Raw genomic sequence first — 14,420 nt, 5'->3', positions numbered from 1 at the left:
TATTGACTACTGTTTAAATACTATGATTCTTCTTTTTTTGTTGAAAATTTATCGATGTATTGAATTCGTGAAGTTGGATGAGAAACTCTTAGTTAAATTGTTTGTCGTTTTAGAAATGTCAGTTTAATTATTCCTATTTTTTGAGGTTTCAGCAGTTTTTTCTCATACGGTCTTCTTAACTGCTTCTTAGTCTCCAAAAATCTACTGTTGGATCCTTAGTGTGGAAGGTAATAAAGAAACTTTTCTTCAAAGAAGATATTGTCCATAGAGAATAAAGTTATTGATTTTAGTATACGTGGCCTGAGGATAGTAGAAACCTCTATAAAAATATGTGACATGGATAACAATATCGGCTACTGAGGACTATCGAAGTATCCAAACACACTTTCTTAATATGTTCGATCAGAAAATATTTGAAATCAATCATTTTTCAGTTACTCATACTCATATTGCCCAGTAGTATATCGAACAGTGATTTACAGTCATTCACTGAACAATCATGTTCACATTTCAAATAAACCATCATAGTGTGATGAAAAATGTGTTTACTTATTTTCAAATATAGTAGTAGTAGAAGTTACAGTTTCAATTCTTTCAATTCACTTTCATGTGTTTTTGAGATAAAACTATAATTTATGGACGACCTTTGAGCGACACTGAAGTGACCTTGATAGTGCCTACCTACTTACCATGGCTAAATGAGGTTTATAAAGCAGTTTAAAGAATAAGGATTATGATTTACAGTTGACGGTTAGGGTTAGAACTTAGATTTAGGGTTTTCATTGCGAACTGACATAAGATACAATGCCAAAACTCTATTTAGCCAGATGGGTGAATGAATTTCGCGCCAAAATTTCAGACCTGTTATCGTAGATCTGATTGGTTCATCCATAAATTATAGTCTCTCCGTTTTTGAAATGATAAATTTCAGTCTTAGTATGCACCCCTCGCCCAATTACTTGAAAAATAAAATACATGCTTCCAATTTATAAGTTTGGTTTTGTTTCATAGTGTAAAAAACACCAAACCCTGTATATCCTGCTTTCTTCAGTTCATGAACTTTTTTTTCCATCTTAGCATGATATCCGCTTCGTCTTTTTTATTATCTTCAATTGAATTCTTTTTTTTTCTTCATTATAAAATCAAATCCTAGTTGGAACAATGTCACAATACATTTCTTGCTTTTTATCAAGAACATCATACTGGTCGTAAATTGACATGGTGTTATCATTTATCACGTGGTGAAGTTGTGACTAACTATACTAAGACTAGATATATATTTCAAGTATGTTTATGTTTATATATATTTATTGGATAATGATTTGTTAATGAATCTTTTGTGAAATGGATTCAAAGGAATTTTTTAATGGTTACTTATCCCGTAATATGTTTGACTTCAATGGTAAATAATTTGTTCACACCATAAGTATTTGCTGAATTCGATAATATTGAGAGTTCATCATTGATGGTGTAAAGTTCCAAGAAATAGAATGATATTTGGAATTTTTTATATGTGTAGTACGATAACCGTACTCAAAAAGACATAAAAAGTGTACACATGTGACAATCTAACCGACTTTAGGTTATATTGTTGTAACGGGTTGTGTCCAGTGTGCTACACACTCACCTCCTGACTGATTACTTGAACGAGAAAGTGTAATGAACAGTTTTGGTTTGACATCTTAGCTTTTAAGTTTGCAGAACATGGAACTGTTATATATATTTCATTTATTAAAATATTTTACGAAAAATTGTTGTGAAACCAGCCGCTTTGAGTTAGTTGTATATGATTTTACCACTTTTTTTTAAACAAAAGGTTTCAACGTACCAGATGTCTGTTTTAATGTTGTATAATTCATCATTAGTGTACACGGTGTCAGCTATTCAACTACAAACTGGTATTGAAGAAGCTACATTATTACAAATTCTACAGATTTTACTTAAAGCTAAAGTATTGAAAATTGTATCCGATCCAAAATGTGAAATAGATCAATCAACTGTAATCAGTGATGATTCGAACGAATCAAATTTATCACCGGATACACACTTGGCGCTATATACAGATTATAAAAAGTTAGTTAGTTGATTTTTGTGTGTATTATTTTATTTCAATTCACAATTATTTGAAGTGTATATTACTTGAATTATATCATTTTTGTGTCAAGATTATCAACAGGCACATGGATTTTCAAGGGTCAGTCTAAGTGTTATGTATTATGACAATGTAATTGACCGGGAAGTTAATTTACTGAAATAATTGAGATGACTAAACTGATAATCTACTCACACAATATATGTTTATTAATAGTCAATCAAAGCTATTATTTACACATATCAATTTCAACAAAGATAGTGTGGCTCAACAGGTAATTAATCATAAATGACTTTATAAATCATAGAGTATCCTTTGAACCTTCACTTTACACTTCTTGTCCTCTGATAACTTCGTATATTTCACCTTAAAAATAGAATACCACTATGGTGTCTTTCATCGTATCATTATTATCCACATGAATAATATTAATTAGCTTATAAATTTTCGACAGATCATGAGTCAATTGAAGCTAGACCACCATGGAAAACATAGAAGCACTGGACGGTCGTTCCGTCGTATTGTTGGACTCCCCAGCAGTGCGCTTCCACTGTCCCACCTCACGAGGTTGCAACAAGATATCTAAGTGTATTTTCATTAAAAATTTTATGTCATAAACATTAATATACAATAAAATATTGAAATACTTATTGTTTTACAACGTTACACAACTTCACTGTGAACAATTCATAATATTGTGTTATATTTATTCATTACAAACAATTTCTAGTTGTTCTTTTTACTTATTGTTGTATATGTCAGGCAACTTTGTCCCTGTATTTCGTAAATACTTGTATGTTATGTTTAGTTTAACAAAAAATACATTTGTATAGTGCAAAAACATATGATCGGTCAGTGTGAGGGATCACATGTTCAGTTTAATTCATTAAATTCTGTTATATTTTGTCGGCTAAAAAACATGATCCCAGATTATTTGTACCACGTTTTAGTATATATTACTGTGTAACTTTACAAAATAAACGCGGTACTTGACGACAATAAAAGTAATCTTGAAAAATTATTTATAGACATCTTTAATATTTAAAGGTCCGGTTTTGAATAGTCTGCATTCAACTGACGCAATTACATTTTTAAAAAAATACCAAAACAAATGTTTTCGATTTCACATTTTTCCTCATGTCCTCGTATAATACCGTTATTTAGTTAGTCATATAAATTATAGAACCTAACCCATCATGCATCGGCTACCACTACATCAGCAGTACAGCAAGACTAATACAAAAGGATTAATATTTTCAGTGGTTGTAAGGTATATATTAGAGATTTAGAATGTAGTTCAAGGTGTAATAATAATTAATGGAGATTAAAATGGTATAAAATAATTTTGAGACCTAGGATCTATGGGAAGAAAACGAGTGAATGGATCCACACTATTTAGACTGACTCTGAACCAGTTTAATGCTAATGCTTATACTCTTATTACCTCTACCACTACGGGATTTGAATCGACCACTGCATCTGTGTGCTAATGTGGTGTGGCAACTCGAACTGATGTACGTACGTACGAAGTTCTACGTTGTTACTGACTGAATGACTGATGCATACGACTGTTAATGTTACTATACAAGTAATATGTGTATTTATTTTATAAATGATCTTGAAATTCAGAAACAACCTATTAAATGATATTTAAACTTCAAAAATCATTACAAGTGATGCAGATTTTCGGCTTTTAAAAGCTGCGAAACTGTATTATGCAATATTCTCAGCATATTGGTAATCCTCATGTCTATTTTGTTATTAGTAAACAAGGACAATTAGAGTGAACAATAATGTATACATTTCGAATCTTCCATTCAAATAGACCCTTACCTTTTGTGTAATTGATCATTTCAGTTCTTGCTATTAATTATTTGGAAGTCTAGCTGGTTATATTTATCCAGCATTTAGCCCATATTTTATTATGTAAACAACAAAAGGGATTATGTAAATAACATAGTTTTAATGGAAACCTACTGAGCGAACAGTTCTGCTGCTCTATTTTGGAGGAGGAAATGTTATTTAAGAATCACAAGTATAATTGGTTTCTGCATAATACATTAATTTTTTCATGAATAGATAAAAGCTCTCTTATAAAATTTGTGTAGATCTGACACAAGCAGGCATAGAAAGTAGGATGCATCAAACAAGTACAGAGATTAAATTGGGTAAAAAAAGTGAACAATAGTAGTAGATAGGTTTAGATACAGTTCAGTCGAAAATATACCTAGGAAAGACTTTCACTTAAAATAGTTTCTTTCATTTATATGAAGAATGTAAAAGAAAACTATAGCATCATCCCCATTAACTCCTATTCTGAACCTTGTCTAATAGCATTTCACAATACTGCACCATCTCAGTAACCCCAACCGGAGAGTTGTGTTGGACCTCTACGCTTTATCTATCTTATTTTAGCACTCAACCTTGTTGAAATCTTTACACTATGGTTATATATAGAAATATATTTAATCATGCGATTTCTTGAAGTACATTTAAACAACCATATTATCTGAGATTTCATAACAACTTTTAGTACTTCATGATAATTTTTGAAAAATAATTGTTACGTCACTAGACACTCATGAATGTTTTTGTTAGGTATGTCACCATACTTATATATAAGCTCCCTTAACATCAAATATTCTAAGCGAAAGTTTCCACAATAACTAATGTATGCTAATAAGAAACAAATGTAACCAATACTCATCTTTGAAGCATTGTGCAACCACCGAGTGATGTAGAAAGTGGAGCAGTAAACGGGGGTTATAATTCAGTTGATAAGTTTGTGAACCCCTATCAACTCCCCGATTTCTCCCTACCACCATGTACTAGTCTACGTAAAACAAGAGTTTATGTCTCCAAATTAAAATTTCCGGTGATGTAGACTTTCTGCTTCGAGTTATTTAAAATGCTAACTCATGACATTTAGTGTGATAACTCACCGTCAGTTGTTTTATTTCAAACTACATCTTTTGTTTATTTTAACACATAAATGTTGGTACAAGGAGGCATCAAATACATATGCGCCACACAAATCATTCGATTTGTGTGAGGGCTGGGATACTTACTGCCTGGGTGCCCAAACCGAAGCGGGTGGTTTTCTTAGAAGGCCACACCTGGAGCCTTCGACCTGACGGTCTGACCCACAAGGCAATGGAGCAACGTAAGGAGATGCAGTCCGATGGTAGTCGGTGACCGACAATTGGTTCATACGCTGTTTGTTCCTTTAGGACCCTGGAGCCCGTGTGCACCATTGGTTTGGAATCAGGGTTTTCCAACTCCGCTAGACGGATCCTCCGTATCCACCAAACTGGTTAGAGCGCCTTGCATTTGCTTTTCGTCCTCTCGATTTCGTAAAGAACAACTGTGACGCTACAGGGCAGTGAATAGGACTTCCCTGGCAGTTTATATACATAAAAATCTCAGAGATTTTGTTTTCATTGCTGTTGATTGTTCAGATCAATACAATACTGATGCTCAATAATATTTAATATAATTTTCTTTTACTTGTTATCGTTTCTTCACTGTTTCTCTCCTGTTTCTGTTGTTCATGTCAATCTCAATTCGATTAGTAAACGCGTTCGAGTTTATTTGAATGTTCCTTTGAAAAGTGAAACGAAACAAGAAATTGAACAGACTTTAGGGAATGTAGAATCTGATCGAAAATTAATTGTTCAGGTTAGTTGATCCCTAAAAATGCTTTATCTACTTATGATTTTAATTTTTTCGTGTGATGGAATTGTGTGTTAATATCTTCATTCACTTTATGTAAAAGAACCTTTTTGACTTAATGGTGTACATATACTTACATAATCTTCAATTATAAAGTTCTAAATTCTATCTGTATATCATTTAGTTTGATGTAGGTAAGGACACACGAATGTTAGTCTCATCTCATTAATTCGATGTAACATACAAGGCTGACTGGTAAAGCTTGTATGTAATTATTTCATTTGTTCGTTTCTATTATAGTATCAGTTAGTTAGTCAGTTATGATCAACAAAAAACCTCCTAACACATGAATTGCTAGCCAATGTTGCTACATCCACGTTAGCACGGCGAGATGAAACTAACAAGTTTTTTTAAGAAAGGAAGCGATATCAAAGTTTTTTCCAGTCAAATGTGTCTACATAATCATCCAAATTCATTAATATAAGCGGAGATGATAATGTTGATCAGAGGAACAATGAGTGCTCCACAACCGAACTATTCCTCTCAAAGAACAAACCTTCATGAATCAGAGAAATTAATCACGTGCTCACGATAAACACTTGGTTGATTGAATGACTGAATAATTAAAAACGAACGTATGAATAACCGAGTTTTATTTGTGGATTGGTTGATGTTAGACACTAACGCCATTGGATGCCGGCTCAGTTGTCTAGTTGGTTAAGCGCCTGGCTCGAGACTGATAGGTCCTGGGTTCGAATCCCGCTCGCGGGATCGTGGATGCGCACTACTGGGGTGTTCCATACTAGGACAAAACGGCCGTCCAGTGCTTCCAGTTTTCCAACGGTGGTCTAACATAAATTTATTTATGATCTCAATCAAAAAAATGTTATAATTACAATTGGATTAATATGGAAAATAGTCTAGAATACAGTACTGTGAAATGTAATTCTCAGATTAGAATATCATTTGAATAAAAATATAATTTTCTGAACAACTCAATTATCCGTTTAAATGTGTATCGATTTAATCTACTATATCACAAAGTAGAGAATATGATCAGTCTAGATTGGATGGTATTTTAGAATCCGATCGTGTTTTAAGGATAGATGCTGATCGACTTATTTGTCTCCAGCTTCTTCACTACTAAACCAATTTATACGTTCAAAATGAAATAAGTTTTGAGTTTAATGTGTCAATCCATTTTAATCCTCACTTTTGTTCTCTTTTTCCCTATAGGCTTGTATAGTACGTATTATGAAGACTAGAAAAGTAATGAAACACCATCAATTGATCTCGGAAGTTGTTACACAATTAACACCTCGATTTAAACCCACTGTATTATTAATTAAAGTAAGTTTTGTTTAGTAATATATATGAAAAACAAGATCATTATTTGATGTTATAATTAGTAGATAGTGTAAACATTTCCTCTTTTTATCATTCAGTACCCTCAATAGTCGAATTGGCTGGCGTATATACGAAAATGAATAGAATATCATCAATTTCTTGCTTCACAGTTTATAATTTCATAAATGCTAAACGCTGATAATATTTTTAAAATTTGTTGCGTGATTTCTTAGATAGTTCAACTATCATCCCAACTACCTTAATCATAGGTTGCCAACTTCACTTAAACTCTCGGTTTGTGCAATTGGATATTATTACTAATTCTCACATCTAAATTGTAGCTTAAATTCAAGGATAGGAATTTTACTTGTTAATTTTCGTTCAGATAAAGTTTCCTTATATAAATAAATAAATTCTCTTTATCAGTGGACTTGGTTCACGCAGTTGAAGTATATTGATGTATTCATAGATAATTCAGTCATATATAAACGTTTCAATGCTAATATTAGTCGGTTAAAGACAATCAGATATCAAAATGAGTTTTTGTTTACAAATGTATATCGCTCCAACCTCACGTACTTTAGATCAACAAATCGAGGGAAAATGATCACATTAAATGGAAAACGAACAGAAATAACATAAAAAACTTTACTGAATAATGAAGCTGGAAATACAAATCACAAGAGTAAATAGAATCGCTGATGCAAGGCAAAATAAAACAAAATAATGTTTATATCACCTATCAGTGAACTGAAACCCACTCTCCAACTACGACAACTACAATTATTTCACTAATCTCAATCATAAAATTTTGCACATGTTGACTATATCTAAGTCAGCAGTCAGTGATTTAATGTGTTGTTGCACATATCATGCTTCCTTCACATGCAACCTTCTTGGGGGACTCCTATCGACCTGGTATATCCTACCAGTTTATACATTCACTAGATATGTGAAATAATTGTCTCAGCCACCTCATTCGATGAATGTACACAGTCTTATCAACATGCGGTTTATATGTGGCAAATTTGATGGAGTTTAGCCATTTAATTTAAATAGTTTAGATGTGATACTTTCATGTCCGGCGCTTTAACCGGATTAGTGGATACGGAGGATCCGTCTAGCGGAGTTGGAAAACCCTGATTCCAAACCAATGGTGCACACGGGCTCCAGGGTCCTAAAGGAACAAACAGCGTATGAACCAATTGTCGGTCACCGACTACCATCGGACTGCATCTCCTTACGTTGCTCCATTGCCTTGTGGGTCAGACCGTCAGGTCGAAGGCTCCAGGTGTGGCCTTCTAAGAAAACCACCCGCTTCGGTTTGGGCACCCAGGCAGTAAGTATCCCAGCCCTCACACAAATCGAATGATTTGTGTGGCGCATATGTATTTGATGCCTCCTTGTACCAACATTTATGTGTTAAAATAAACAAAAGATGTAGTTTGAAATAAAACAACTGACGGTGAGTTATCACACTAAATGTCATGAGTTAGCATTTTAAATAACTCGAAGCAGAAAGTCTACATCACCGGAAATTTTAATTTGGAGACATAAACTCTTGTTTTACGTAGACTAGTACATGGTGGTAGGGAGAAATCGGGGAGTTGATAGGGGTTCACAAACTTATCAACTGAATTATAACCCCCGTTTACTGCTCCACTTTCTACATCACTCGGTGGTTGCACAATGCTTCAAAGATGAGTATTGGTTACATTTGTTTCTTATTAGCATACATTAGTTATTGTGGAAACTTTCGCTTAGAATATTTGATGTTAAGGGAGCTTATATATAAGTATGGTGACATACCTAACAAAAACATTCATGAGTGTCTAGTGACGTAACAATTATTTTTCAAAAATTATCATGAAGTACTAAAAGTTGTTATGAAATCTCAGATAATATGGTTGTTTAAATGTACTTCAAGAAATCGCATGATTAAATATATTTCTATATATAACCATAGTGTAAAGATTTCAACAAGGTTGAGTGCTAAAATAAGATAGATAAAGCGTAGAGGTAACCAGTATATGAAACGGCATTATGGTATAGAAGAAAACTGTACAGTGTTGGCACTGGTCGGTCCAACACAACTCTCCGGTTGAGATTACTGAGATGGCGCATATGTATTTGATGCCTCCTTGTACCAATATTTATGTGTTAAAATAAGTAATAAAATCAAATCCGTTGAAAATAAATTGTGTAATTTATATTTAGATTTTATTAAAATAATTTAAACTGCTGAAGTGTGTTAATTCTCTGAATTCACTGTTGTAACAACATAGAATAGCAACTCGTTTGAATTTTCATCGTACAAAATCAGGTCAGATTAAAGGTATTACTGTTATATGACTAAAATGCCAATCTACCTCGTTTGCTTACTACTTATGCTCCACATTTCCCAATCATTATCATTGTATGTCTTCCATGATTGCAATTAACTATAACCAAAATGATTTTAGACCTAATTTTTTTGTTTCAAGAAACAATATTGTAAATTAATAAATCAAAGTAAGGTGAGACTATAATTTATGAACGACGTTTGGGTGACGCTAAAGTGACCTTGTGAGTGTCCATTTAATAACCAGGAGGGTTATAAACCTGTGTGAGGAATTACAATTTTGATTTATAGTTGATGGTTTGGGTTAGAAATTAGATTAAGGGTTTTCATCACGAACTGACATCAGCTATAATGCCAAAATTCGTGACCTGTTATCTTATACGTGATTGGTTCTTCCATAAATTATAGTCTGAGCCAAAGTAAATTTCAGCTACAGGAAAGTATATTAAAACAAACGTTTATTCTAAGTACCTCCTGAATAAGATCGAATGAAATACTATTTATCTTCCACATTTTTAGGTTCACTAGCTTTGATCATTTTAAACATATTTAACTCAAACGTTTTTGTTATTATTTATATTTTCTATGTTTCAGCGATGTATTACCGCTCTCATTGAAAGAGAATATATTAAGCGAGATAACAATGAACGAGATGCTTATGAATATTTGGCTTAATTTTCCCTACTTGTATGCTGTTGCTCGTGTGTGTATGTGTGTTTGCATTCTGTGGGCTTTCTAATAAACCAGTTTTATTTTCGTTCATAATTTGCAACGATTGTTTCATTCTAATTTGTTACTTTTTCTCTTTACAACAAATCCATACTGGACTTGCTTGTATTTTACAGCATTCTGCACTTTGAAAATATCTCAGATGTTCTTTTTTTTTGTCACTGATGACTAACTACCTTGTTTCAGTTTCCCTTTTCTATTTTTTGAATGTTCGCCTGATAAGACGAACGTATTTCGTCAAATTACTATGGTAATATTTCGGTATGGTTACGCTTTTGAAATGGATGTGTTTCGCCAGCGTTCCATACATATTTAAAGGATCGAAAAATGATACACTGTTTTATGCAAACATTCACGTTATCATATTTTTGCTATTCTAGTTGCTTCCAGTTCCTCTTCACTCTTTCATATTGTACCTATGTTATTGTTTCATTATACATATGTTTAAACATCCCCCTACCATCCATAAAGTTATGATGTGATTCGAAAGTAAAAGTGGGCGAAACACTTCTGTCATCCGATTCTCTAAACTTATTCGAGACAATTCGGTAAGAATACTTTACTCTGTTAAATTCACCACCCCAACCAATTGATGGCATTATTAATGTATTTAACAAAATGCATTATTGTATGCCTAAGAATGACAATCACATAGGTACTTCCAATATTGTTTTCTCGTAACATATTTGGCCTTTCAATAAATCTATACATAAATACAACGAAAAAATTCCAAGAGTATAGTGGTCTAATCATGGAGGAATATGCTTCTGCAGAACACCTGATGTGGTTTTGAAATCAAAAAAACTGAAATTTCTTTAAACATTAAAACGCACGAGTCTTATGAAGTAACTCTGCATTTATGTTTAATTATTTTATCATTCCTCATGTGCAATGTGTTCACTGCATTCATGGATGTCAGCCGAAAATTATTTTTGTGAACGTTTGTTTAGCATACTGGATTTGAATTGAGTGGTATATTGCTTCATCATGGATTGTTGAATGCTGTAAACCGTCTCTGTTAATTTTTGGTCAGTTGAAATCTTAGAAATTATGAACGTTCAAATCAACACTTAATAATCCCATCTGATACTGATCGTTAGTCTCATAAATACAACCCTGTATAATCCACTCGATCTCAATGGGAAAAACAGCTATCATCAGGATTTAAACAATAACGAAACATGTAACCTAAATACTCATTGATTGCTATGAGTGGATTGTACGACATATTTTACTTTAGAAATCGAGATCGAAACTCTAACTGTAATTTATATTCATATATTGCCTTCTATCATATCTGTCAAGATATTATGAGAAATATCTCTGTTGTTGCTTAAATCTAGTTGTTTTACGTGATTCATGTGTAACTAATGAATATGCTTAGCTATTAAGCCAGCGGTTAGAGAGTTTGTCTTGATAACATAATATACCTTTACACCTTAAATGTGTTATTAAACAGAGATCAACCAATCACCATCAGATGATTCACACCAGTAACAGTTAAATCAACCTGAAATTTCGTTTTTAATTGGAAGGGCATTTATATTACAGTTGCTTGTAAATCATTCTAACCTATGCAGTAGGACAAGTTCAAATGTGTATAAGCAGTATTAACGTCCCAAATTTTGAAAGTCCTCTTGAAAATGCAACTAGAAATACTTCGATAAATAGTGGCTAGCAGTGAAATCCAGGACACGCGTCTCGTCCTATTTCAGACCCTTCTCCATATTCGCACCTTGAACCGCGTTTTTCTCTAATTTTGAACTTTTGGAAAACTAGTCCATATCTATTTGTTTCGGAGAATGTTACACGTTGGCACGAAATCACCTACTATACCTTTTGGCGGAGTACCGATCCACACGTTGCTGAAAAGTGCACCACTGTGGCGATAGCTCTTATTGTTAGTGTACATTTTCAGCACAGTATGATACCTAATACTACATCTCTGACTCTTACTGTTAGCCATGTTTCTGAGATGGCAATGAAGTCAGTGCATTCTGTGTTAACTGTTTCTAAGTTTTCCTATTGTCTATTAGATTCCAAGTATTTTCAGAATGAACTGTTTATCCTGGGGTTATAAGAAACGACTTTATCCTTAGGTATCGTGAATTACTTCGAGCCTATTATTTGTCAGTCTAGGAATTAGTGTGACAATAATATGTTAGCGCACAATGCATTTATGTTTTCTTATCAAATCTTACGTACAAATATTCCAACTTTGCATTCCCTTAATGAACTGTCTGCCAGAAGCTATCTATACTTCCGAACGCCGAATTACTTTTCACGTGATTAGAATTCTGATCCCAACTGTCCCCTTCATTGTTACATAGTAAGTTTTGGTATAACCCTCCGTGCGGGAGCTTAACGGTTCGATTTGCTTGTAATACAATAATTATAAAGACAATGAGTTCCGGCGGAGTGTACAACACAGCTTTGTCTAAAACACTACATTCATACCATAACTTTTAAATGGTTATCACTAAAGAAGGGTCATGGATGGTGTGTTTTCAGCAATAAAATTGGTCAATTCTGCTTACGATCTAGAATGAAGCGACTAATACATCATATTGACTCTGCTCGACGGTGCGAATTACCTTTAACTAATCTACAAACATTTGGTTGATTTAATTTTCTGTTTGGAAATCACTCCTTAATTAAAACAGGAATCTTGCTCTAAGATAAATCAGTTGATCTACAAGTTTTTTTTTGAAAAAAATTAGCATTAGACACTACGGAAAAATGATTTTTGTATATCTAGACATATATATATATCTTCAATATGATTTTTGGTTGGGTCCATCAAAATTTGTTTCACTGATCCTGTAAAGTGTCTATGTAACGAACTATAACTTGTCTTTGTAACTGTATAATTCATATAGGGATCCTTTTGAATTTGTTTTCTTAATATGTTTCTGCTTGTAAATTACTTTTTGTCATGTAATTTATTAATTGAGAACTGATTGGGAATGCTTTATTTTACCATTTAGATAGAGTCGTTTTTGAGGAACGTTTCGCTTAGAGACTTGTCATTTTTGATATACTTCAGTATCGTGTGTGGTGGACCAAAAATATATCAATTACAACAATAATGATACAGTTATTGCGTCAAAAATTAATGTGTTAATATATCAAATATAAATTATACACACAGAATAAATGTACAGGACGTTATTTAAGTTATCCGGTAATGGCGTGTTCGAATTTCTTTTGGACTGGTAATCCGCAGTTACAAGTAGTTGATAATTTCATTTATAATGAAAATATCACTGTGATATGTAATTGTATATTGCAAATATATTAGGGTTCTGTCATCATAACAATGGGTAATTGGGAAGAAGGAACATTTGTGTGCAGCAGTGTATTTGTGGGCGATAACCAGCGTGTCATGTTATGCGGGATTAAAAAACGGAACGAGAGAGTCAGTGTCATGTTTTTTAAACAATTTTTCACAGACATTAGTACCGTGACCAATTATGAGAATTAATGAAAGAGATACAATTAGTGACAAAAACTGATCACGAAATATATATATCGTGATTATCCCCACACGTGCTTTGTCATTGCTTCAGAAGTATTCATTTATTTCTGCAAATGGCTTTAGGATACTAGAGGGCGGACTGTTGCGAGGCCAGACATTTGGTTCATATCATATTTGCCGCTACAAGCCTTTCATTGTCAGGTTTGGGTTCTTGGGAAAAGTGGAATTTGTTTTTGGCTTATGACTTATGTGGGAATTTTTTAAATATGACGGTTAGTTTGTTAAATTTATTAGTTCTCAGGCATAATACGACGAGAAACTAATACAATAATGGCCCCCAAATGCCCTGGTATGGCCAAGAGTGGGGTGGGTTCGCTCTCCCTCTCGAAATGCTTTCACACAGCCACGCGTATATAGCCTCTGCCAGGGAAGTCCTACTCATTGCCTTCTCGTGGCGGGGGTGTTGTTTACGAAAATGAGAGGACGAGAAGCGAATGTCCGGTGCTTTAACTGGATTCCAAACCAATGGTGCACATGGGCTCCAATATCCTGCGGGAACAAATGGCGTATGAACCAATCGTTGGTCACCGGCTACCATGGGACTGCATCTCCTCACGATACTCCACTGCCTTGTGGATCAGATTTTCAGGTCGAAGGCTCGGGGTGTGGCCCCCTAAGATAACCACCTGCTTCGGTCTGGGCATCCGAGCAGTATCACAGCCCGCACACAAATATGATGAGCTGTCGATAATTATGGAAAA

At 33.7% G+C, this 14,420-nt stretch overlaps 1 protein-coding gene across 1 annotated transcript in view; it reads left to right on the top strand.

The window, feature by feature from the left end:
• Nucleotides 1–13,588, top strand: part of CUL1 (Cullin-1) — a 32,361-nt gene extending 18,773 nt beyond the window's left edge. The window contains exons 11-16 of the mRNA XM_051219280.1: nucleotides 1,154–1,285; nucleotides 1,817–2,073; nucleotides 5,665–5,770; nucleotides 7,001–7,114; nucleotides 10,047–10,729; nucleotides 13,169–13,588. Coding sequence (XP_051065967.1) covers nucleotides 1,154–1,285; nucleotides 1,817–2,073; nucleotides 5,665–5,770; nucleotides 7,001–7,114; nucleotides 10,047–10,127 — 690 coding nt within the window. The 3' untranslated portion in view covers nucleotides 10,128–10,729; nucleotides 13,169–13,588. The remainder of the gene's footprint in view (nucleotides 1–1,153; nucleotides 1,286–1,816; nucleotides 2,074–5,664; nucleotides 5,771–7,000; nucleotides 7,115–10,046; nucleotides 10,730–13,168) is intronic.
• The last annotated feature ends 832 nt before the right edge of the window (nucleotides 13,589–14,420 follow it).

Source organism: Schistosoma haematobium, chromosome 4, assembly GCF_000699445.3.
Source record: "Schistosoma haematobium chromosome 4, whole genome shotgun sequence".
Taxonomy (NCBI): domain Eukaryota; kingdom Metazoa; phylum Platyhelminthes; class Trematoda; order Strigeidida; family Schistosomatidae; genus Schistosoma; species Schistosoma haematobium.
This window is presented reverse-complemented; position numbering and strand designations above follow the sequence as displayed.